Raw genomic sequence first — 26,892 nt, 5'->3', positions numbered from 1 at the left:
AAGGAGAGAAGGGAGGTGAGGTGGGGGTGGCGAGGTGATGGAGAGCCTTGAAGCCCAGGGTGAGGAGTTTCTGCCTGATGCGCAGATTGATTGGTAGCCACTGGAGACTTTTGAGGAGGGGAGTAACATGCCCAGAGCGTTTCTGGACAAAGACAATCCGGGCAGCAGCATGAAGTATGGATTGAAGTGGGGAGAGACACGAGGATGGGAGATCAGAGAGAAGGCTGATGCAGTAGTCTAGACGGGATAGGATGCGAGCTTGAACGAGCCAGGGTAGCGGTTTGGATGGGGAGGAAAGGGCGGATCTTGGCAATGTTGCGGAGCTGAGACCGGCGGGTTTTGGTGACGGCTTGGATGTGAGGGGTAAATGAGAGAGCGGAGTCGAGGATGACACCAAGGTTGAGGGCTCGTGAGACGGGAAGGATGGTAGTGCCTTAGAGAAGCAGCGTAGCTTAGTGGAAAGAGTACGGACTTTGGAGTCAGAGGTCATGGGTTCAAATCCCGGCTCCACCACTTGTCAGCTGTGTGACCTTGGGCAATTCACTTCACTTCTCTGTGCCTCAGTTACCTCATCTGTAAAATGGGGATTAAGACTGTGAGCCCCACATGGGACAACCTGATCACCTTGTACCTCCCCAGCACTTAGAACAGTGCTTTGCACATAGTAAGCGCTTAATAAATGCCATAATAATAATAATAATAATAATAATAATAATAATAATAATAATAATAATAATAATAATCGTGCCGTCAACAGAGATGGGAAAGTCAGGGAGAGGGCAGGGTTTGGGAGGGAAGACAAGGAGTTCAGTCTTGGACATGTTGAGTTTTAGGTGGCGGGCAGACATCCAGATGGAGATGTCCTGAAGGCAAGAGGAGATGTGAGCCTGGAGAGAGGGGGAGAGAGCAGGGGCAGAGATGTAGATCTGGGTGTCATCAGCGTAGAGATGTAGTTGAAGCTGTGGGAGCGAATGAGGTCACCAAGGGAGTGAGTGCAGATCGAGAACAGAAGGGGACCAAGCACTGAACCTTGGGGAACCCCCACAGTAAGGGGATGGGAGGGGGAGGAGGAGCCTGCAAAAGAGACTGAGAATGAACGACCGGAGAGATAAGAGGAGAACCAGGAGAGGACGGAGTCTGTGAAGCCAAGGCCGGATAGCGTGTTGAGGAGAAGAGGGTGGCCCACAGTGTCGAAGGCAGCTGAGAGGTCGAGGAGGATTGGGATAGAGTAGGAACCGTTGGATTTGAGCAAGCAGGAGGTCATTGGTGGCCTTTGAGAGGGCAGTTTCCGTGGAATGTAGGGGACGGAAGCCAGACTGGAGGGGGTCGAGGACAGAGTTGGTGTTGAGGAATTCGAGGCAGCGCGTGTAGACAACTCGTTCAAAGAGTATGGAAAGGAATGGTAGGAGGGATATGGGACAATAACTAGAAGGTGAGGTGGGGTCAAGAGAGGGTTTTTTTTAGGATGGGAGAGACATGGGCACGTTTGAAGGCAGAGGGGAAGGAACCAGTGGAGAGTGAGCGGTTGAGTGGAGAGTAAGCGGTTGAGTGGAGAGTGAGCGGTTGTCTGTCACCCTTCCAGGCTGCTAATTCTGTTGTATTGGACCCCCGCAAGTCCTAGTACAGTGCTCTGCACAGAGTAAGCGCTCAATAAATGTGAGTGATTGATTGGACTGTGGGCTTCTTGTGGGCAGGCAATGTATCTACCAACTCTGCTACCCTGTATTCTCCCAGGCTTGCGATGGACATGTTTGGCCTGATTATCTGAATTATCAGCAGCAGCATTCAGTGGCCAAGAGCACAGGGGCAGAGGAAGAGTCTTGGGCAGCTGATCCAGGACTGGGGGTTTGTAGTTCAAGATGAATGGATGGACAGGGGGCAAGAGAACTGAGTTCAGTAGAGAGGGAAACATTGAAGGTGTGGATTTTACATGTTGAGAAAGGGGAGGTGAAGTAAGGAGGGCAAATGGGGCAAGATGGCCTGGGAGAGGTGGAAGGATGTCAAAAGATCTGAGGTCTCTTGCTGGGGGACAAGGGAGTTGGTGGGAAGGGCACATTTGGGGGAGAAAGCAGATGAGGGGATTGTGATTGGAAAATAGGAGTCTGGAGTTGGTGAGGTTTGACACTAGAGATAAAGAGAGTAAGCATGTGACCATACTGGTGAATGGATGGACGAGATGTGAGGTGGAGCAGGAGGTTGGTGAAGGTGAGGAGTGAAAGGGTAAGTGAGGTCATTAGAATCACTCTCACGAATACTGAAGTCCTTGAGAGTCAATGTAGGGAAGGAGAAGGAATGTGACAAAGAGATCGAAATGGTTCAGAAAGTTGGAGGAATGGTCTGGGGACACTAGATGTCAGGAACCAATAATGAGCACATGTGTATTTATCTGTAATTTATATGTGTGTGTGTGTGTGTGTGTGCGCGTGTGCGCACGCGCGCATGTGCGTGCATGTGTGTATGTCTGTTTCCCCCTCTAGACTGTGAGCTTGTCATGGGCAGGGAATATGTCTTTTTGTTTTTGCTTAGTACAGGTCTTTGCACACAGTAAGTGGTCAGTAAGTACAGTGGAATGAATGAATTATAGTGGATGATAATACATTTAATTAATTTAAGGCATTACTCTCATTGACACAGAAACAACAGAATGCTGCAAAAGCTCACCCTATGGTTTCCCAAAACATAGAATATGTGGCCCAGGAGTACAAGAGAGCAGGCAGTTAACCGATTCAAATCCTCTGCATTTGACATTTTCAGCGTTTCACGCAGAAACCTCCTACACGTAAAAAATGTTTATTTCATGATTGAGAAAATAATAACGAATCATCGAAAGTCATCAAACTGAGTTCAGACATTCAAGTGTATTCCTATGTCCCAGAAAAAAGTTAATTTTATAACAGAAAAATGAAAATAACGAGAAGGATAAGTCAGCTTGTTTTAAATTTGAAAAGAATTATTGTTTGCTTCTTGAAGTTTTTCTGTATATTTTACTGACTTGCTCTATTTATTAAAAAATACATAAATCAAATATAACACCTGTAATATATTTTAAGCAACTGGAAGAGAAAATTCAAATATCAAACCACCCATCAATCTAAATAAGGCATTCTTTCCTATTATTTCTTGAAATCAAGGCTGAGCTACTTTGGGAAAACGTTTGTTTGCTATGGGGCTATGAATTCCTCTAAAGACTCATTTCTGGACTTAGTATTTAAATAAACTTCTTAGGGGGGAATTTTTTTTACATAGGGAAATGAGTTAATATTTGATACTCACTTTGCTTCATTATATCTTCCTTGAAAGAAAGAGAAGAGACCTCGGATGTAGAAAGCAGCTGCCCTGAGGCAGTGAGAGCTACAGACAAATTGTTTTACTTTGTAAAATACACAGGTTAATAGGAAAATCGCAAATTCTAGATTTAACAGGAAATACCAACATTAACTAATTGCTAATGGACTTCTGAAGTTGAATAACTAGTATAAAATTCAGAATGTTGTGGCAATTGGTTTGGATTTGTGGTTTGGTCCAATCGATGATGAGGAGGATTTCTCAGGTTGCAAAAACCTGCCGACTTTAAAATGAAAGCTAATTCATTTCTTCCAAATATTCTGACAACAATTCTAGGGTATTTATACTTATATAGTTCATAAGGTGCCCTGCAAACAGATAGTCAGAAACCTTTCATACAGTCAGAATGACATTCCATTATAATCCAAGATTATTACCTTACAGGGAAACTGTGATCTGGATTTATTCTTTCCAATAAACTGTACAACTATGGGTAAAAGGCAGAAACAGTTATCAATCAGTCAGTTAAATTTGTTGAGACCTTACAGAGGGTAAAGCACTCCAAATGCTTCTGGAGAGTACAATGGGAAAGTCATGTTCCATGTCCCACACATGTTCCATGTCCTTAAGGAGCTGAAAATGTGAAGAGTGAGACATACAACCACTGTTTACAAATAGTGGGCCTAGGAAGCTATAACAGAACATGGTTAGGTATATTTGAATGAAATAGACTTATTTATTGAATTTACAAATAAAATACTAAATAAAAATACACATAACTATGCACATAGCTGTATATTTATCATTACCTACCTGTGCGTGTATATTTTCCAGACACACAACTATCTATAGGTATATATTTATCATACACATCTGAGATAAATATATACCTATATATATGTAATATATGTATGTATATATATTATATTTGTGTGATTGTACCCAAAGGTCAAGAAATGAAATGAAATTCAAATGTTTCAAGGGCTCAAAAGTGACTATTGGGTTCACATGACTAGCGCTGTTTAGTGAGAGAAAGACTTCCGTTCGTAAGTGGGCTTTAAAAATAGGGAGAGCAGGGAAACTCTCAGATCTGGAGCAAGGAAATTCAAGGTGTAGAGATCTGATGTGTAGGTTGGGGTGAGTCAGCGGAGACCAATTACAGTGAGTTTCTGCTTGATATTGAGGGAAATGGGAAGTCACTAGAAGCTTGATGTTGAGGGAAATGGGAAGTCACTGGAAGTTTTGGGGGAGTGGAGAAATGAGTGATAAACACACAGGGTAGACGGGATTTGAAAGACTCCAGATACAGAAATGCCAGTGACGAAACTACTTAGAATCTACTTAGAATATGACATGAATCTCGAACAGAATGGCAGTCTTTATGGATGGAGAGGGTGGGGTGGATCCAGGGAATGTGTGGGAAGACTTGGCATGATTTAGCAATAGACTTTAATATGAAAACAGAATGACAGGGAAGAGTTAAGGATGGAAAGGTTGCAGGATTTAGCAACAGGGAGCATGGTGGCATAACTAACTGTGACGGGAAAAGGGGAGTTGCTCCGTTTTTGACATGTTGAGTTTGAGGTTTTGGAGGGTCCTGGAGATGTGTTTGGGCAAGAAGAGAAGCAGAACTCTTGACTGGATGAGAGCTCAGGGTTACAGAGGTAAACCTGGGAATCATCAATCAATCAACAGAAACCGTTGAGCATACTGTCTTGAGCACTTGGAAGAGGCAGAAAAGAGAGTCAATAGATACTATCCTTGCCCTCAAGTGCTGTACAGTCTAGTAAAGTCATCTGACGAGAGGTAGTAACTGAAACTGTGACTTCGGAGATTAGAGTAACTATGGAGAAATAGAACTTCTAGAGGTGCAGAACTAGCTGAAACACTCCTCCACCTGTCAAAGAGTCCGACTCAAAGTAGCTTCAATAACAAAGAACATTCCTTGTAATTAAACAGGGCATCCACAAACAAAATAGTCATCATGGACTGAGTATGACATTAAGTTGGAAGGCTTGGAAAATGAACTATATCCCCCACCTCTTGGTGTCTGTTTCCTTCTCTTATATATACACTGGCCAGATTTGTCACAATAAACGTCCACAATTCCTGATGAGTAGTGAGCTACAAGAAAACACAACAAATATTGGCAATGTAAACATAGACAGAGCAATTCCTGGCATTAAATTGGTTCACAGCCAGTTTCTTTTTATGTAATTCTCTCTGAGGCACTCACAAAAATTAAGAACTGCAGGAAACAGTATCTGAAAAAATATTCAGAAGGTCTAGGTTCACAGTTTCTCAATTACTTATGGTTTTTTACTTCCACTGGTTTTACTTCTGGCATAAACTCTTTAGAGTAAAAAAAGTACAGCTGAATTATGATTTTGAAATTAATCTTCGGGAAAAGCAAAAGCTATGCACCGTTTCTTGCTCCCATTTTATTAGTAAATATAAAGCTGGGATTGAAACCCAACAGCAAAAGACCAGTAATTGCTCTTCAAAGATGTAAAGTTAAATGTTCACAAAAAAATGTGACTATGAGAATCAAGGAGGTACCTTACAAAACCTGAGCTTTAACTTTACTTCCTGTAACACTGTTACCTTGTTTGTTTAGCATATAATTTACCACTGTTCTTAATTTCATTCTCAGTGCCTATCTTCCCGCACTTGAGATAATGGGACCAGGGATAGACACTCTTAGGAGGGCATTTGCCCTCAACAGGATTCAGGCAGTAGTACAATAATACCATAATTTTCATGTACATCAGTTTTATAGGCCCAATTTTCCAGGGCAAGAGAGCCACCAGTAAAACTGGAGATCTTTGGCTACCTCCGATATGCTTTCAGACAGTTCTTTTTGCTTATTTTGTTTTTTGGTTATGGTATTTGTTAAGTGCTTTCTATGTGCCAGGCCCTGTCCCAAGCACTGGGATCGATACAAACTGATCAGGTTGGACACAGGCCTTGTCCCACATGGGGCTCCCAGTCTTAACCCCCATTTTACAGCTGAGGTAACTGAGGCACAGAGAACTTAAGTATCTGGTCCAAGGTCACAAAGGTGTCAAGTGGCAGAGTCGGGATTAGAACCCAGGTCCTCTGACTCCCAGGCCCATGCTCTTTCCACTAGGCCGCACTGCTTCCTGTGCTTATTTTCATCACATGCACTTGTTTCAGCAGCAACTTTAATCAACTTCATATTGCTGCAGTTAACAGAGAAGCAGGGCGGCGCAATGGATAGAGCAAGGGCCTGGGAGTCGGAAGTTCATGGGTTCTAATCCCAACTCTGCCACTTGTCTGCTGTGTACTCTTGAGCAAGTCACTTCACTTCTCTGTGCCCCAGTTACCTCATCTGTAAAATGGGGATTGAGACTGTGAGCCCCACGTGGGACAGGGACTGTGTCCAACCCTATTTGCTTCTAACCACCTCAGCGCTTAGTACAGTGCCTGACACCTAGCCAATGCTAGGCAGAAACTCCTCACCCTGGGCTTCAAGGCTCTCCATCACCCCGCCCCCTCCTACCTCACCTCCCTTCTCTCCTTCTACAGCCCACCCCGCACCCTCCGCTCCTCTGCCGCTAATCTCCTCACCGTACCTCGTTCTCGCCTGTCCTGCCATCGACCCCCGGCCCACGTCATCCCCCCGGCCTGGAATGCCTTCCCTCTGCCCATCCGCCAAGCTAGCTCTCTTCCTCCCTTCAAGGCCCTACTGAGAGCTCACCTCCTCCAGGAGGCCTTCCCACACTCAGCCCCTTCCTTCCTCTCCCCCTCATCCCCCTCTCCACCCCCGCATCTTACCTCTTTCCCTTCCCCACAGCACCTGTATATATGTATATATGTTTGTACATATTTGTTACTCTATTTATTTATTTATTTATTTTACCTGTACATATCTATTCTATTTATTTTATTTTGTTAGTATCTTTGGTTTCGTTCTCTGTCTCCCCCTTTGAGACTGTGAGCCCACTGTTGGGTAGGGACTGTCTCTATATGTTGCCAACTTGCACCTCCCAAGCGCTTAGTACAATGCTCTGCACACAGTAAGCGCTCAATAAATACAATTGATGATGATGATGACAATGCTTAACAAATACTATAGTTATTATTACTATAATTATTATTATTAGCATCCCAGGGTGTTGGACACAATTCAATACGGCATAAGAGACAATGGAAGATTTAATGAGTGTCTCAGCAATTGTACTGTACTAAGCACTTGGGAAGTACAAGTTGGCGACATATAGAGACGGCCCCTACCCAACAACGGGCTCACAATCTACAAGGGGGAGACAGACAACAAAACGAAACATGTGGAGAGGTGTCAAGTCATCAGAATAAATAGAATTAAAGCTAAATGCACACCATTAACAAAATATATAGAATAGTAAATATGTACAAGTAAAATAAATAGAGTAATAAACCTGTACAAACATATATACAGGTGCTGTGGAGAGGGGAAGGAGGCAGGGCAGGGGGGATGGGGAGGAGGAGAGGAAAAAGGGGGCTCAGTCTGGGAAGGCCTCCATCCACCTAACCTAACCTGCCCCCAGTCTCAGTTCACTACCATCCAATCCCTCCCCAACCCCTATGCTGTCCTCTTTCCCATCCTCCATCCCATCCCTCTCCTCCTTCTCTAATGCAGCGCCATATCCCCCCACCCAACACAAAGTCCTCCATTTAGCAAATTTAGTTAATCCAAAACAGAAGCACTTAGTACTGTGTTCTGCACACAGTAAGCGCTCAATGAATACGATCAAATGATTGAATTTCTTATCTTCAAACCCAGACAATATTCTCAAACTTAAAAAAATCTAAAACAGAGCTCCTCATCTTCCGACCCAAACACTGTCCCCCAACTGCAGATATAACCGCCATCTGCCCTGTCTCACTAACCTTGGTTATTATCCTCAGTTAATCTCTCTCTCATGCAAGCCACATAATTAAACTGAAAAGAAATCCTGTTTGTTCTACCTTCACATCCTCACAAGCAGCCACCTCTTCTTCACCATCTAATCTGCTACCTAGCTGATGCTATCATTTTCACTGTCCTCCTTGGCTACCGCGGTAAGCCTCCCTCGTGGACTTCCATGCCTCCTACTTCTCCCCTGTGAGTCCATTCTTCTCTCTGCTGCCTGGATCATTATGTTCAGTCCGTATCACCCCACTTCTAAGAAATCTCCATTAGCTACCAATCAATTTCCACATCAAACAGAAACTCCTTACCCTTGGCTTTAGGCCACTAAATCAGTTCGTTTGTCCGTCTGTCCATCCGTTCGTTTGTTCATTCATTCATTCATACTTATTGAGCTCTTACTGTGTGAATAGCACCATACTAAGTGCTTGGGAAAGTACAGTACAACAATAGTAACATTCCCTGCCCACAATGAGCTCACGGTGTACAGAGGGGGAGGCAGACAATGATACAAATAAATAAAATTACAGACATGTAAATAATAGTAATAATAATAATTTTGCAGATGAGGTAACTGAGTCACAGAGAAGTGAAGTGACTTACCCATGGTCTCTGAGGAAACAAGTGGAGGAGCTGGGATTAGAACCCAGGTCCTTCTGACTCCCAGACCCATGCCCTATCCACTAAGCCACGCTATTTCTCATGGGTTAAAACAGCGTAGTTTCAATTTGTCCAGTATCTCCTCAGCCCTGGTTTGGAAGGTTTTACTAAGAGAGAGACCTTGCTTTCCCTCCGAACGAACTAAAAAAAAAAGGTCTTTTTACTGTAATTTTTTACGCAATTATTGTTGTCGATGAATCTTTCTTCCTCTAAAAAAAATATTTAAGCCCCATATACCTTTTGGAACCATTCATCCTGAAAATGCCACTCCTCACCCACTAGAGTCACTCACACCCTTCTCCCTCTTGTTCAACATGAACTACTATCAACCCTAAATGAGCCCCAAGTGGAACAAGGGTCCATAACAGACCCAATACTTTTGAATTTACCAAAGGGCTTACCACAGCTTTTAGCACATAGCTAATCAATCACAGTTACTGAGTGCTTACTGAGTGCATAGCACTGTACTAAGCACTCAGGAGAGTTGGTATAACAGAGTTGGCAAACACATTCCCCTTCCGACATCAAGCTTAGAGTCTCGAGGGGGAGATGGACATTAATATAAATACATAAATGATGATGATGATGGTACTTGTTAAACAGATACTTTGTGCCAAGCACTGTTCTAAGCCCTGGGGTAGATAGAAGGTAATCAGGTTGTCCCACGAGGGGCTCACGGTTTTAACCCCCATTTCACAGATGAGGTAACTGAGGCACAGAGAAGTTAAGTGACTTGCCCGAAGTCACACAGCTGACATCCTTCTCCTTCACTTTTGCAGTCCCAAAGCCCCCCACCCAACACACAAAGACCTCCATTACCTCACTCTCATTTATTCATTCACTCAATCGTATTTATCGAGCACTTACTGTGTGCAAAGTACTGTACTAAGCACTTGGGAAGTATAAATCAGCAACATAGAGAGAACAACATTTAGAGAAGCAGTGTGGCTCAGTGGAAAGAGCCCGGGCTTTGGAGTCAGAGGTCGTGGGTTCAAATCCCGGCTCTGCCAATTGTCAGCTGTGTGACTCTGGGCAAGTCACTTAACTTCTCTGTGCCCCAGTTATCTCATCTGTAAAATGGGGATTAAGACTGTGAGCCCCCGCCCTCCCCGGGACAACCTGATCACCTTGTAACCTCCCCAGCGCTTAGAACAGTGCTTTGCACATAGTAAGCACTTAATAAATGCCATCGTTATATAGAGACAGTCCCTACCCAACAATGGGCTCACAGTCTACAAGGGGGAGACAGACAACAAAACAAGTAAACAGGTGTCAATACCATCAGAATAAATAGAGTTATAGCTATATACACATCATTAATAAAATAAATATGTATAGATAAAATAGAGTAATAAATATGTACAAAAATATACACGTGCTGTGGGGAGGGGAGGGGGGTAGGGCAGAGGGAGGGAGGGGGGCGACGGGGAGGGGAGGAGGAGGAGAGGAAAAAACTGGGGGGCTCAGTCTGGGAGGTGAGCTCTCAATACAGCTCTGAAGGGAGGAAGGGAGCTAGTTTGGTGGATGTGTGGAGGGAGAGCATTCCAGGCCAGAGGAAGGATGTGGGCCAGGGGTCGACGGCGGGACAGACGAGGCACAGTGAGGGGGTAAGCGGCAGAGGAGCAGAGTGTGCGGGCTGGGCTGTAGAAGGAGAGAAGCGGGGTGAGGTAGGAGGGGGGCGAGGTGATGGACAGCCTTCTCACCCTCACCTCTCTTTCCTCCTTTCTCATTCCTTCTTATCCTCACCTTCTATCTGGACAACCTCAGCGAAACTGTTCTGGGCTGCTGAAACCAACTTGGAGAACCGTCCGATCCAAGAGGCCGGTTCCCCGGCCCCTCAGAACCCCACGGTAATCCCGGTTCCTTGGCGGGAAGGAAACTTGCCACCATTTCTGTTGGATTGTACTCTCCCAGGGGCTTAGTAGAGTGCTTTGCAAGCAGTAAGGGCTTGCTGCCAAATTAAGAATCACCCCAATTTGGATTTTCTGATAGGCTTGCAACTTAAAGCAGTGTGCCCGAGGCCACCCTAAAGCCTGGAAGTCCTGGGATACCCCCAAACAAAGCATCATGGGGTCAGAAACTCCCCCAGGAATTCCCCAGTGGTTTTCCAGGCACTGTTTGCTAGCTTTAGCCTTCAGAATGTCATTAAGCATCTGTTTCAACCTGCTCCTTCACACCAAACTCTGCAGAAGATTGGGTGACAAAACCCAAACAGTTCCCCTGGGTCACCTCTTCCCTTCCCCTTTCTCAATCAATCAGTCCATCAACCAAATCATATTTATTGGGCACCTGATAGGGTCGGAGCACTGCATAAAACGCTTGGGAGAATACACAACAACAGAACTAGCAGCTACATTCCCAGTCTATAACGAGCTTAGAGTCCAAGGAGGGGGGAGACAGACATTAATATAAGTAATTTAGGCTGTATCATTTCAATATACACACATATCATTCGCCTGCCTGGTACTGGATGGACGTACCTTTCTGAGGTCAATGCCCAAAAGGCGGGAAGGGAAGGAAAAAGAGAAGATGCAAGAGACCTGGAAAATTCACCAGCTGGGGAAGCAGTCCATGAACAGTTTAGGTATGACTATACGTCCGTAGCAGTTATTCCCCCAGTACTTTGGAGGCAGAGGTCAGATTCAGAGACGTAAACCACCGTCAAATCCACTTAGCTCAGTGATTTGTTGAGGATCATTTTACCTCGTCCAACCCCTAGCACAGTCCCCTCTCCCCTCACAGCCTCAGCCATTCCTGTGGATCCCAGCTCTATCACGGGAAGCTTCACTTCTCCCTTGGCCTGTGCTTGAACCGGTCACTGCTTCTTCTTGCCATTATTGAAACCTGGCCCTCCTTTGCCGCTCTCTCTAGAAAGGGCCTCATCTTCTCCCACTCCCCAGGACTCACTGGATAAAGGGGAGGGGAGGAACTGGCCTCCTTTTAGCCCCTAGTGATGCTTTTGTACAATTCTACACCCACAACCCTCTCTTTCCCTTTCTTGAAACCTACACAGTACACTCCTACCATCCACTCCAATTATTCGACCCCATTATTCCCTGCTCTCCGGTTCCACCTCCAACTTTCTGAATCTTTTTCACGCTTTTTCTTTCTTCCTCTTTCTAGGCTACACAACCATCCTTCCTGTCTCACAAGCCCACAACCTTGGAGTCATCCTTGACTCTACTCTCTCATTCAACCCACACATCCAATTCGCCACCAAATCCTGCCGGTCTCACCTTCACATCTCCCAGATCCACCCCTTCCTCTCCATCCAAACCGCTACCACGGTCATGCAATCACTCATCCTCTCCCGACTGAATTACTGCATCATCCTCCTTTCTGACCTCCCCACCTCCTCCTCGCTCCACTTCAGCCCATACTCCACTCTGCTGCCTGGATTAACCTTCTACAGAAACTTTCAGGGCTTGTCACCCCCACTCCTCAAAAATCTCCAGTGGTTGCCTCAATCTTCATATCAAACAAAAACTCCTCACAACTGGCTTCAAAGCTCTCCATCACCTTGCCCTCTCCCACCTCACCTCCCTTCTCTCCTTCTGCAGCCCAGCCCACACACTCCGCTCCTCTGGTGCTCACCTTCTCACTGTGCCTCAATCTCGCCTGTCTCACCGCCAATCCCTGGCCCACGTCCAACCTCTGGCCTGGAATGCCCTCCCTCCTCAAATCCACCAAACAATCACTCTTCCCCCTTTCAAAGCCCTACTGAAGATGCACCTCCTCCAAGAGGTCTTCCCAGACTAAGCCCCCTTTGCCTCAGCTCTCCCTCCCTTCCTCATCATCTTGACTCGCTCCTTTTGCTCTCTCCTCCACCGCCCCAGGGCACTTATGCATATATAAAATATACATATTATATATTTATATTATATGTGAGTTATATTATATTATTATATTTATGTATACATGTCTGTTTACTTGTTTTGAGGTCTGTCTCCCCCCATTCTGGATTGTACACCTGGTGTGGGCAGGGACTGTCTCTCTGTATTGCTGAATTATACTTTCCAAGTGTGTAGTACAGTGCTCTGCCCACAGTAAGCACTCAGTAAATATGACTGAATGAATGAATGAGTGAAAGAGGGGGCAGATTGGGTATGTAGGCTAAATGAGGTATGGTGAGTTGAGAGACTCTGATGGGCTAGAGAGATCGGAGGTCTCTGTGGGAGGAATAGCCCAGGTTTACAGGGAGGAGGAGTAAGGGAGAGGAAGCAAGTGAGAAAGTTGTGGTCACAGAGAGGGACTTCTGAGTTGGTTGGGTTAGAGATTGGGGTTAGAGATGATGAGATCAAGTGTGGGTCCATGTTGGTGAATGGGGGAGGTGGTGTGGAGAAGGAAGTTAGTGTGAGCTGAGGAGTGGTAGAAGCTGTGTGGCAGAGGGCTCATCAGGAACATCTACATGGATATTGAAGTCCCCAAGAATCAAAGTGGGCATGGAGAAGGAGAGAGGAAATGTGAGAAAGAGATCAAAATTGTTAAAGAAGTTGGAGGGGGAACTTCGAGAAGGGGGGTAGATGACAGCTACTAGAATCTGGAGGAGGTGGTATAGGGGGATGATATGGGCTTTAAAGGAGGGGAAAGGGAAGGAATGGGGAGGTGGGGTGGTACAAAAGCATCACTGGGATGCGAGAAGAAACCCAACACCTCCTCCTTTCCCAGTGAGTCTGGGGGAATAGGAGAAGATTATGGGGGAATTGGAGAATGGTATTTATTGAGCATTTACCACATGCAAAGCAATGTATTCAGTGCTTGGGAGAGTACAGTACAACGGAATTAGCAGTCAGGTTCCTAACCATAATGACTTTACAGCTTGGAGGACAAGTTTTCAGTCTAGAGGATATGATGAGTTTGGTTTTGGCCATGTTAAGTTTGAAGTATCGGTTTGATGCCCAGGTAGAGATGTCCTGAAGGCAGGAGGAGATGTGAGACTGCAGAGAAGAAGAGAGATCAGAGCTGGGGATGTAGATTTGGGAGTCACCTGCATAGAGATCATAGTTGAAGCCATGGGAGCGAATAGGTTCTCCAGGAAAGTGGGTGTAGATGGAGAATATAAAGTTACCCCAGAACATAGCGCCGAAGGACAACTCCATTGACAGTGGAACTGCAAAAGGTAAGTATGTTAAGGGAGAATCTCTGGCACATTTTTAAAAGAGACTAGTCACTATCTTACTAGGTGCCAAACGCAATTCTACCCGGGGAAGACTGACAAAAGATAATCAGATCATACACAGCCAACACGGGACTGATAAACTGAGATGGAGAAAGAACAAGATACCTTATCTTGATTTTATATGTGAGAAAAGAAAGGCTCAGACATATTACAGAACTTGCCCAAGACCACATAAAAAGCCTGTGGAAGAACTGGCAGTAGAGTAGCAGTGTGGCCTTGCAGAAAGAGCAGGGAACGAGGAATGAGAAGACCTGGATCTAACCCCAGCTCTGCTGCTTATCTTCTGTGTGGCCTTAAGTCACATAACTTCCCTGCACCTCAGTTACCTCAACTGTAAAATGGAGGTTTCACAAGGACATCGACTGTGGGACGTGAATTGTGTCCAACCTGATTAGCTTGTATCTACCCCAGAACAGAGCACAGTACCTGGCACATAATAAGCACTTCAGAGTTACTAGTAAAAACAAATTTTAAAATGAGGTCAAAGAACACAGGGAAAAACAAAGCACAGAGCAAGCATTAATAAATACTATGGTTAATACCAATGGAAGTAACAATGAATAACAAACTATAGTTTCTCGGCTGCTCTTTGGGATAATTCCCATTCCAAGGTTAGTTAAGTGTTCAGATCATTCAAAACTCCTAAAAATTTCAAGATGCCTTCAATGATAGCTGGGAAGATGTGATGGACTCTTACCCGTAATGCAGTAGTGAACTGGGCTTCTGCATTATCCATGCAATTAACAGAAATACAATACAGGCCCTAGATAGGAAAGGAAAAGGAACAATTAACTGCTACTCTTTCTTGGACTTCAGTGGCAAGATCCTGCCTAGCTGATAAGACTCAAGAAGCAACTCAAAATTTTTAGATATAGAGATCAGGGTATGTGTTCTGAGGAAATCTGGTAGTTTCCAATTTGCAAGATTTATTCCTGGGGCTTCAAATTAATGGCCTTATTTAACCCAAATATGTATGTCAATGAAGAGGAGATTGATGGGTAAGACAGGAATTTGGTGAAGTGTCCTAACACGGAAGCTTGCCTTGGAACCCACCTCCTCTAATTCCATCACACTGGAGATTTTTATGAAACTAAATAAGTACCTAAAATATCTAACGTATCTTCTGACTTACCTTGATTGAATCATGATAGCCAGTGTAGAACTGGAACAGAAGGCACTGAGGCAGCTAACCATAACTCACTTGCCTTTTAACTGGAGTACAGTTTACTTTAGAGGCTCTTAAATACCATTATTTTGAAGATGGGCAATATATGGCCCAAAGAATACACTTCATGTTATTTCAACTGGTCTGTGTGGTAATTCATAACCACTTCTGTATTTGCTGAGGCAGCTAGTTTCACTTATAGGAGTTGTAGTTTTTAGCCTACTCCTAGAACCAGTAACTTCTGAAAATTGCTCTATTAAGACCTGAAAGGACAACTGAATGTACTGGTATTTGGCTTGGAGACCAGTACATACCTCTGAAAGTCAAAGAAGTTACACTCTGGGCTTTGAAACTCTGCTTGGAAAGACTATTCAAGGCCCACCCGCGCTGAGACTTGATATTAGGGGAATTTACTTTACACTTTAAACCCAAGTCACCAAACTTTTATACTTACTAACAGGGTGTGTAACTGGGCAGCATGATTGGAAAACAGCCTAGGAGACTGTTGGCACAGCTGACAGACTTGTGATATCTGTTGGGAGGAAGAAGAAATTCAAATCCATTAAACTTCTTGAAATGTTATCAGAACAGAATTAATATAGGATTAAAATAAACTGTTCATCAGAATTGACTTATATTACATTTATTTCCTAAGAGGCCCAGGCTAACACAGATGCTACTGCCCAAGAAAATAATGTTAAGCCTCTAGCTGCTATACCTTTCTACTAGAAACTGTAGAGAACTCATATTTCCCTTGGAGGAGCAGAAGGTAATTTGCAATCTGATGGTACTTGGAGGGTTCAGAAAAAAACAGTTTATTTATGGGCAGTTTTGGAAACTTCCAAAGCTAGAAATCTACCCACTTCTCAGGATGCTCTTTAAAAAAAAAAAAAGGTATTTGTTTAAGTGCTTATTTTGTGCCAGGCACTGTACTAAGCACTGGGATTGATATCAGGTATAGCAGGTTGGACACAGTCCAGGTCCCACATGCTGCTCATAGTCTAAATCCCCATTGTATAGATGCAGTAACTGAGGCACAGAGAAATGAAGTGACTTTCATTCATTCAGTTCTATTAATTGAGTGCTTACTGTGTGCACAGCACCATACTAAGTGCTTGGAAAGTACAATTCGGCAATAAAGAGAAACAATCCCTGACCATACTGGGTTTAAAGTCTACAACGGGGGAGACAGACATCAAAACAAGTAAAGAGGCATCAGTATAAATAAATATAATTATAGATATGTACATATATACACAAGTGCTGTGGGGATGGGGGTGGAGTAGAGCAAAGGGAGCAAGTCAGGGCGACCCGGCGGGGAGGAGGAGCTAAGGAAAAGTAAGCCTTAGTCTCAGGCATGGCTGGAAGGGAATTGAGGACAGGGCTCTGTGCAGTGACGCCAATGAGTCATCAAACTGTGGCAATGTGGAAACCAACTCTTAACGAGCCCTGCTCCATTTTGTTTTCAGACTCTATTTTGTATTTCTCTAGCTTGTCCTTTTCTAAGTCTTGCTTCATCTCCCCCCGCCACCGGCCCCCCAAAATCACCAGTTAAGAAAACCACGGCCACACTCATTTGTACCCAGTGGATCATATGATCAAAAGCACCAGCACTTGATTGTCCCTGTTGATGGAATGAGGAAATACTGTGACTACCTCTCCCACCTTCCGGTGGTGAGGTTGAGCTCACATTTAGGGCAACAGACTGTCTGTCCTCACCCATACAGATCTGTATTATTATTGCAATAAGAAAAACCCCTTGTGCTGTGTTGCTGCAACTTGACTCCTTTCTGTGAACCTGACAATAGTAAATTCATAACAAATACCATAAACAGACAAATAAAAAACCCTCACTATCCACTGCTTCACAAGTCCATAACCTTGCCATTATCATGAATTTATCTCGCTCATTAAACCCATATATTTAATCTGCTATCAAATCCCACTGGTCCTACCTTCACAGCATCACTAAAATCCCCCCAGCCTTCTCCATCCAAACTGCTACCTTGCTGATCCAGGAACTTACTATTTCCTGCTTTGCTACTGCATCAACCTCTTGCTGACCTTCCTGCCTCCTATATCTCCCAACTCCAGTCCATACTTCACTCTGCTGCCCAGACAATTTTTCTCTAAAAAACTTCAGTCCTCTTCTCCTCACTTTCCAAGAACCTCCAGTGGTTGCCTATTAATTACCTGCAAATCAAGAGAAACTCCATGCCTTTGACTTTAAAACCATTCCTTTACCTACACTCATTTCCTACTACAACCCAGTCCACATGCTTCATTCCTTTAACACCATCCTGCTCAATTTTCTTTGATTCTTCCTATCTTGGTGCCAACCCCTTGCCCATAGTCTCCCTCTGACTTTGAATTTCTACCCATTTTAAATATGAGAGACTAATACTCTCCCTATCTTAAAAATCCTGTAGGGTGTTGGTATTCAATGCACCCTCAGCTCCACAGCATTTATGCGCATATCCATAATGTATTTATTTAGTTTTCCCTTCTAGACTCTAAACGTATGTGGACAGCGAACATGTCTACGAACTCTTTTGTATGTACACTTCCAAATACTTAGTAAAGTGCTCTTTCTGTACACAGTTAAGCTTTCAGTAAACTCCATTAATTAATTGATTGATTATTTTAATGTCTTTCCTCCCTTCTAGACTGCAGGCTCCTTGTGCGCAAGGAAAAAATCTACAACTCTGTTATATTTTACTCTCCCAGGTGTTTAGCATAGTGATCTCCACACAGTAAGTGTTCAATAAATACCACTGATTGATTGATTAGTTGGTTCGTTGATTGAATCGTATTAAGTCAATTACCAAATTATCCATTCCAGTTTCCTTTTCCCTTAGGCCTATTATAAGTAGTGAGAAAGTTACTTATGCCATGAAGTTATCTTTTCCTGACATTTTGGGGGCAGGCATTCAACTCAAAACCAAAAGGGAGAGATCCATATTCTAAGTACCCTGATTTTCATTTGCTAGGCCCTCTGAATCCATCAATCAATTAAGCGTTAAAGTGTTTACTACATGCAGAGCACTACACTATGCACTTTGCAGGCCCCATCCCTGCCCAGAACAAGCACCCAGGCTAGAGAAGGAGACAAACCATAATATAAATTAGTAAATTATACTGTATAATTTAATGACATGGTCATTAGCGCTGTGGAGTTGAGGGTGCAGGAATTATTTAATGCCCAAATGTCACAGATCCAAGTGCATAAAAGACGCAGAAGGGAGAGAGAGCTGTGGAAAAGTGGGCTTATTTGGGGAAGACCTCTTGGAAAAGTGACCTTAATAATGCTTTTATTACTATTAAGATGAGGTGCGTGGTTATCTGGCATGAGGGTGATCGATCCAGGCGAGGGGTAGGACAAGGGCAAGGGGTCAGCAGAGAGACAGATGAGATAGGGGCACAATAAGTAAGCTAGAGGAGTGAATTGTGCAGGTTGAGCAGGGAGATCAGGGAGGTAAGGTTGGAAGCAGAGAGATGCTTGAGTACTTTAAAGTCATCAATGGTAAGTTTATGTTTGATGCAGAAATTTATACACAACCAACTGGAGGTTCTTGAATTTGAATTTTCCCCCTTCTAGACTGTGAGCCCACAGTTGGGTAGGGACCATCTCTATATGTTGCCAACTTGTACTTCCCAAGCGCTTAGTACAGTGCTGTGCACACAGTAAGTGCTCAATAAATACGATTGAATGAATGAATGACAAATGCAATAAAACAGTCAGTAAACACGATCCCTACCCATAAGTACCGTACAGTCTCATGAAGGCATACATTAAAAATAGAAATGTTATTTATTTGAGTGCCCTTTGGGTGCAAGGTACCTATTGTAGTTAATAGTAGAAGTATTTATTACTTTATAACTGTGTGCAAAACTCAAAATACTACGAATAAGAGGGAGAATTAGACCTGGACCATGGTCCTCAAAGGACTCCCATTCTAAGTACAAAGGGGGAAAATGAGTTGCATTCATCATATAAGAAAGGATAGAACAATAGGAACACAAAAATATCAAAAGCAGGGACAGCGTTAAATAGAAAAAATGTAAAAAGTAGCTGGGTATTGAGATAGACAGTGAAAAAATTTATGAATGTACGAATGAATAAACACTTATAAGGGGGTTAAACATACTTCATGCTGCTGCCTGGATTGTCTTTGTCCAGAAACACTCTGGGCATGTTACTCCCCTCCTCAAAAAGCTCCAGTGGCTACCAATCAATCTGCGCATCAGGCAGAAACTCCTCACCCTCGGCTTCAAGGCTCTCCATCACCTCGCCCCCTCCTACCTCACCTCCCTACTCTCCTTCTACAGCCCACCCCGCACCCTCCACTCCTCTGCCGCTAATGTCCTCACCGTGCCTCGTTCTCGCCTGTCCCGCCATCGATCCCCGGCCACGTCATCCCCCGGGCCTGGAATGCCCTCCCTCTGCCCATCCGCCAAGCTAGCTCTCTTCCTCCCTCCAAGGCCCTACTGAGAGCTCACCTCCTCCAGGAGGCCTTCCCAGACTGAGCCCCTTCCTTCGTCTCCCCGTCGTTCCCCTCTCCATCCCCCATCTTACTTCCTTCCCTTCCCCACAGCACCTGTATATATGTATATGTTTGTACATATTTATTACTCTATTTATGTATTTATTTTACTTGTACAAATCTATTCTATTTATTTTATTTTGTTAGTATGTTTGGTTTTGTTCTCTGTCTCCCGCTTCTAGACTGTGAGCCCGCTGTTGGGTAGGGCCTGTCTCTATATGTTGCCAACTTGTACTTCACAAGCGCTTAGTACAGTGTTTTGCACACAGTAAGCACTCAATAAATACGACTGATTGATTAATTAAGAATATAAATATTCAAGTGCTAGTAAAAGTTGGATTTAAATGATTCAGGCTCTTGGAAAATTAAATAGGGAGACTTTATAGGAGGAGATGGGATTTTATTTTTGGAGGGAACTGTGGTTTTAGCTGTTCAGGGTAGGGAATGCTAAGCTTGGGAAACTTTGAAACCTTTTATGGGGAGTTTTTGTTTGGTGCCAAGATACGGGAACCAGCTTAGAGTTTTAAGGGAAGGAGAGAGTCATTCATTCATTCATTCATTCGTATTTATTGAGCGTTTACTATGCATAGAACCCTGTACTAATAGCTTGGAAGAGTACAATATAACAATAAATTGACACATTCCCTAAATACAAAGTCTAGAGTTTGCAGTCTAGATCGAAAAGTTCGGGCAAGGAAAGTGCTCTTTCATTCTGTTGCACTGTACTCTCCCAAGGATTCAGAACAGTACTCTGCACATAGTAAACCACTCAACAAATATCACTGATGGACTGATATGAGCAGAGTGATGTTCCAAAGAGATCAGCGCTGCAGCACGTATTACTCATTCATGGCAGAAGAGGCTGTAGTCTGGGAGATTAGCGAGTAGTGTGACGCAATAGTGGAGCAGTAGGAAGTGTTACTATTAAAGGGGAAATCGCGTTTGTAAACGTCTCGTTTCCAATCCCCTCGGTAATGTCTAATAATCCTATTCCCCATTGACCAAGCATCACACTCACTGTCCTTTTTCTGTGTTCAGGAGAGGAAAGGTGATCCCAAGTATTAACCGGAAGATTAATACTACTACTATTCGATTCGAGTAGGCACGAAAAACTCTGTATCATCCTCATACAATATTGCGCCAACATTTAAAAGTTGGCGCCTTAAGCGGCCTCCCATGATGCCATGGGTTTCTCTTACCTTTGCTCCCTCCCCTCACGTCTCCTAACACTGCCGCTCAGTTTCCCCTCCATATCAGTACGAGCAACACCGGCAGCGACGCAGGCGCATTGTGTCGTACCGCCGCCATTTTGCGTCCCGTGCAATTAAACCGTGCGCCGTCCGGCTCGTTTTTCAGCAGTGGTAGTGGTTGGGGTGTGGCGGTCGGAACAGGCCAGGCGGCTGCTGAGGTAACTTGCAAAGCCGAAGGAACGATTACCGAAGGCGTTCTGGTGCTGAGGTAAGAGTTTAAGATGTCTTGCCAGCAGGTTTCGCAGGCCGCCTCTAGGTGTCACGATGGGGACAGGGCATCAATCGCTGCCGTGGGATGTTTGTCTCCCTCTATCGTTGCTGGTGCGGCGAGAGCCACCGCCATTTCCCCACCGATTCACCGCCACCGCCAGTGGGCGGGGCTCGAGGCTGACGGTCAGGCCATGGCTGATGAAAGTTTAGGCGGGCCCCGGTCTCCTAGGCCCGACTCCATTTTATTTTCTTTGTCTTTGATCTGGTTGGTTCTAAACGAAATAATTCCTCGGATGGGTCGCTTCTTCCGCCAGGCACCCTGCAACTCTTTAGGGGTTGGAGACCAGTTTCCCACCGTTCACCCTATTTCCTCGAGGCTTTTTGTGTCCTCTGGCAGTTTTCCATCGATCCTACTATCCGTGTCCCGAAGGAACTTGGTTCTTATATGCGAACCTTCACGTAAAGATCGTTTCAAACCTGGAACCTCATGACTTAATTCTCGTATTGCAGCCGCCAGACCCCGGTATGTTTTAATTTGTCTTCGAAGTAATATAAGTGACTCTGCTCTAAGTTGTCTCTGGTGCATTCTCCAGTATTCCTCATAAGGCAAATAATGCAAGTAATGATTATGTATTTGTTAAGTTCTTACAATGTACCAGTTTCTAGTGTAGACACGATACAATCAGATCAGTTTTGTGGCTGTCCCAAAGTCTAAATCCCAACTAAACATCCCACGCGACAGGACTGGGCACCCTATCCTAGGCTAATTGTTAGGGGAAACTGGACACAGTTTTTATTTCCTGACAAAGTGATCACGGTTAGGTGTGGTGAGGGTAGTTAGAGAATTAGTAATAGTATTAGTAGTAATAATGCAAACAGTAATTATAATACTGAGTAACCACTGGGTACAGCACATTGTTAGAAGCACTTATGAAAGTATAGTAGATATCCAAGACTTGTACCCTGGTCACAATCAGTCAGCAGTATTTGATCTACAAGTGTTGTGGGCATAGCAGTGTATTAACTGCTTCACAATAGAAGAGTTAAGAGGCATGGTCTCTAACCTCAAAGATTTTTCAGACTATGAGGGAGACATTAAAATTACAGAGAGGAAGGAAAGAAATATGAGGCTAGCTACATCAGTCAGTCAGTAGTATTTACAGAGATTTTATCATGTGCCAAGCATTGTACTATGCACTGTACTATCATCTCAGTATAACTTTATAACAGACACAGTCTCTACCTACCACGATCTCACAGTCTGGGGGAAAATATTAATAGAAATAAATAAAATTACAGGACTGTATATAAGTGTTAAGGGACTGGGAGGGCTGTCTCCCTGTTATCCATCCGTTCTCATTTTTGCAACCCAGCCCAATTCTCCAATTACTAACCAACTTACCCATCTAATAACAGTGGACCGGGGAGTGACCTGAAAATCAAGAGCTTCTGGGTTCTAATCTTGGCTCCAGCACTTGCCTTGACTTGGGACAAGTCACTTCACTTCTCCGTGCCTCAGTTACCTCATCCGTAAAATAGAGTTAAAATACCTGTTCTCCCTTTCCTTAGACTGAGAGTTCCACCAGAGACAAGGAAGTGTGTTCAGTCTGCTTATATTGTATCACGTCAGTACTTAATATAGTATTCTGCACGTAATAAGTGCTTAACAAATGGCTCCATTATTATTATTTCTATTAATAGTCAATTTATGTGTCTTACTTTCAACTCTTGACATTGACCCCTTGCTTGTTGACCTGTTGCCCATGCCTTGACTCATGCGTGGAGCTCTCCCTGTTTTTGATCATCAGATGTCTTCAAGAAAGCCTTCTCTGGATAAGCCCTATTCTTCCCATCATATAAGGTACTAGCCCTATGCTTTTTCTGCATAGCACTAATAAATATGTCTTTGTTCTCTGCCTTTCCCATACTTGTAATTTATTTTACTGTTTGTCTCCCCAGCTAAATTGTAAGCTCTTTGAGGGCATGATAAAACCGACTTTAGTGTACTCCCCTAAATGCTTAGTTCTGTGCTCTGCAGTCAGTCAGTAAATGGTATTTATTGAGAGCTTACTGTGAGCAAAGTATCTTACTAAGTGCTTGGAAGAGCACAGTACCATGGTGATCCAAACAGGTATTCTACTCCACCTTGACTGCTGCATCTGACACCTTGTTTCACCTTCCTGCCTCCTTCTGTCTCTCCATACTCCAGTTCACACTTCACTCTGCTGCACACAGGTCATCCCCTTCCGCATCTAACAGAAACTCCTTACTACTGGCTTTAAAGCACTATTAGCTTTCCCCCTCTTTACCTTACCTCAGAGATATTCTATTACAGCCCAGCCTGCACAATTTCCTTCTCTAGTGCCAGCTTACTCACTGTGCCTCATTCGTGTCAATTCTTTTTCCATATTCTCCTTCCAACCTGGAACTGCCTCCCTTTACTAATTTGCCAGACCACCACTCTTCCCTCCCTCAGAGCCTTTTTAAGCTTACATCTCCTCCAAGTGGTTTTTCCCAATTAAGCCCTGTGTTTTCCCTGGCCCCCTGTCCTACCTCTGTCATCTGTGTACTTGGATCTCTGACTTTTGGGTATTTGTTATTCTTCCCACCCTCAACCTCACAACACTTAGTTACGTATTTATAAATTGCATTTATAAATTTGCATTAATGTCTGTTTCCCCATGTAGACTGTAAACTCAGTCTGAGCAGGGAACATATCTACTAACTCTGCCCTATTGTGGTCTCCCAAGTGCTTAGTATGCTTAGTATGCTCTGCACACACTAAGCACTAAACAGATACCATTGATGATTCGTTCATTCATTCAGTCATATTTATTGAGCACTTACTGTGTTCAGAGCACTGTACTAAGCATTTAGATGGTACAATGTAGCAATAAAGAGAGATAATCCCTGCCCACAACAGGCGCACAGTCTAGAGGAGGGTAGACAAACATCAACACAAGAAAAAAGTCATCAATATAAATAAATATAATTTTAGATATATACATATATACCTAAGTGGTGTTGAGCGGGGCAGGGGGGGAGCAAAGGGAGTGAGTCCTGGTGACATGAAAGGGAGTGGGATCTGAGGAAAAGTGGGATTTAGTCTGGGAAAGCGTCCTGGAGGAGGTGTGTCTTCAGTAGGGCTTTGAATGGGGGGAGAGTGATTGTTTGGAGGATTTGAGGAAGGAGAGCGTTCCATGCCATAGGTGGGACGTGGGCCAGCCGTCGGTGGCAAGATAGGGGAGATTGAGGCACAGTGAGAAAGTTAGCAACAAGGGAGTGGAGTGTGCACGCTGGGATGTAGGAGGAGAGAAATGAGGTGAGGTAAGGGGGCAGAATGATGAAGAGCTTTAAAGACAATAGGTGTTTTTGTTTGTTGCAGTTGTGGATAGGCAACCACTGGATATTTTTGAGAAGAGGGGGTGATATGCTCTGAACGTTTCTGTAGAAAGATCATCCGGGCAGCACAGTGAAGTATGGACTGAAGTGGGGAGAGGCAGGAGGTTGGGAGGTCAGAAAGGGGACTGATGCAGTAATTCAGTCGGGATGGAATGAGTGGTTGTACTAATGTAGTGGTTTGATTGGAGAGGAAAATGCAGATCTTGGCGATGTTATGAAAGTGAGACTGGCAAGATTTGGTGACAGATTGGCTGTGTGGGTTAAATGAGAGCACAGTCAAGGATGGCAGCAAGGTTACGGGCTTGTGAGACAGGAAGAGTGGTTGTGCCATCTACAGTGATGGGAAAATTCAGAGGATGGGGTTTGGGAGGGAAGATAAGGAGCTCTGTCTCGGACATGTTGAGTTTGAGGTAGCCGGAGGACATCCAAGTAGATATTTCCTGAAGGCAGGAGCTGTGAGCCTGGAAGGAGAGAGAGAGAACAGGGGAGGAGATGTACGTTTGGATATCTGCATTGAGAAGCAGCATGTTTTAGTGGAAAGAACACAGACTTGGGAGTCAGGGGTAGTGGGTTCTAATCCCAGCTCCACCACTTGTCAGCTATGTGACTTTAGCCAAGTCGGTTAACTTCTCTGTGTCTCAGTTACCTCATCTGTGAAATGGGGATTAAGAATGTGAGCCTCACATGGGACAACCTGATAACCTTGTATCTTCCCCAGCACTTACAGCAGTGCTTACTGCTTCAGCCTCCTCTCTAATCCTCCTGTCTCTCCCCTCTTCAGTCTATACTTCACTCTGTTGCCTGGATTATCTTTGTACAGATATGCTCTGGGCTTGTCACTCCCTTCCTCAAAATTCTCTGGTGGTTGCCTGTCAACCTATGAATCAAGCAAAAACTCCTTACTCTCGACTACAAGGCTGTCCATCACCTCGCTCCCTCCTACCTCACCTCCCTTTTCTCTTTCTCCAGCCCAGCCCGCACCCTCCGCTCCTCTGCAACTAACCTCCTCACTGTGCCTTGTTCTCACCTGTTCCGCCGTCAGCCCCTGGCGCACGTCCTTCCCCTGACCTGGAGTGCCCTCCCTCTACACATCTGCCAAACTAGCTCTCTTCCTCCCTTCAAGCCCTAACTGAGAGCTCATGTCCTCCAGGAAACCTTCCCAGCCTGAGGCCCCTGTTCCCTCTCCTCCTCCCCATTGCCCCCCCTCCCCTACCCCCTCCTTCTCCTCCCCTCAGCAGTTGTATATATTTGTACATATTCATTACTGTATTTTACTTATACATATTTACTGCTCTGTTTCTTTTAGACAGTGAGCCTGTTGATGGGTAGGGACCATCTGACTTCCCAAGAGCTTAGTACAGTGCTCTGCACACAGTTAGTGCTCAATAAATACGATTGAATGAATGAATGAATGAATGAACCTCCAACTCATGACAACTCACATATGGCTTTTTGTGAAACCAAATGAATGTCTTAAACGCAGTTACTTCCAGCAATATGTTGACAGTGTAACCCCAGCCTCCACAGGAAATGACTGTGCCAGGAGCTGCACAAGTAAATTTGACTTCCTTGTACCAGTGAGTCAGAAAAGGAGCCAAAAGGGAGCCAAAGTAGCCAGTATGTAATTCGGTGTACAGCATTTTACTGTGAGCTGCTACTCTTTAGATTATGGATGTATCTAGGGTGTTTTTCTTTATTTGGCAGGTGGAAGTAATCAGTATAATGTATTGAGTGTTAACTGTGGGTTGAGTATTGTACTAAACTCTCAGACAGGTAGAACAGATTAGTAGACACCATCATTGTCCTCCAGGAGTTTACAGGGTCTTATATGCAGACAATTATTTGAAGTGTTTTGCATTATACAGTAGTAGTCATGGTCCTTGTCCTCATTTCCATCCAGTAGGGAAGATAAAATAAATTATAGAGAGAAAGAAACATTGAATAGCAGTATGGTGCAGTGGAAAGAGCAGAGGCTTGGGAATCAGGATCAGTGTTCTAATACCAATTCTGTCCTTTTTCTTCTTTATGACCTTGGGCAAGTCTCTTAACTTCTCTGTGCCTCAGTTACTTCATTTATAAAATGGTTATTAAGACTGTGAACCCCACACTGAACATGGACTATGTCCCACAAGCACCTACTATAGTGCTGTGCACACAGCGCTCAATAAATACGACTGACTGAAAGAATCTACCCCAGCACTTACATGTAATCAACACTTAACACTGCCATTTTAATAAAGAATATAAAGATATTTGTTCATCTGAGAGTGGTGTAAGTTCTAAAG

The 26,892-nt window shown here is 44.2% G+C and overlaps 2 protein-coding genes across 7 annotated transcripts in view; one reads left to right on the top strand and one right to left on the bottom strand.

Moving 5' to 3' along the window:
- Window positions 1–19,596, bottom strand: part of LOC119946738 (MAU2 chromatid cohesion factor homolog) — a 32,505-nt gene extending 12,909 nt beyond the window's left edge. Inside the window, exons 1-7 of the mRNA XM_038768170.1 lie at window positions 19,573–19,596; window positions 15,656–15,733; window positions 14,734–14,799; window positions 5,326–5,409; window positions 3,723–3,772; window positions 3,274–3,351; window positions 2,662–2,773 (exon numbers count right to left, since the gene is read on the bottom strand). Of these exons, the coding sequence (XP_038624098.1) occupies window positions 2,662–2,773; window positions 3,274–3,351; window positions 3,723–3,772; window positions 5,326–5,409; window positions 14,734–14,772 (363 nt within the window). The 5' untranslated portion in view covers window positions 14,773–14,799; window positions 15,656–15,733; window positions 19,573–19,596. The remainder of the gene's footprint in view (window positions 1–2,661; window positions 2,774–3,273; window positions 3,352–3,722; window positions 3,773–5,325; window positions 5,410–14,733; window positions 14,800–15,655; window positions 15,734–19,572) is intronic.
- A 1,444-nt stretch (window positions 19,597–21,040) lies between these two features.
- Window positions 21,041–26,892, top strand: part of LOC119946736 (transcriptional repressor CTCF-like) — a 99,514-nt gene continuing 93,662 nt past the window's right edge. For 2 of the 6 annotated variants that reach the window (XM_038768165.1, XM_038768166.1), the window contains exons 1-3: window positions 21,041–21,203; window positions 21,603–21,728; window positions 23,014–23,066. The gene's annotated coding sequence lies outside the window, so the exon portion shown is untranslated. The remainder of the gene's footprint in view (window positions 21,204–21,602; window positions 21,729–23,013; window positions 23,067–26,892) is intronic. The other 4 variants (XM_038768169.1, XM_038768164.1, XM_038768168.1 and 1 more) reach the window with 3 other exon arrangements.

The sequence above is a fragment of the Tachyglossus aculeatus genome, chromosome Y3 (assembly GCF_015852505.1).
Source record: "Tachyglossus aculeatus isolate mTacAcu1 chromosome Y3, mTacAcu1.pri, whole genome shotgun sequence".
Taxonomy (NCBI): domain Eukaryota; kingdom Metazoa; phylum Chordata; class Mammalia; order Monotremata; family Tachyglossidae; genus Tachyglossus; species Tachyglossus aculeatus.
This window is presented reverse-complemented; position numbering and strand designations above follow the sequence as displayed.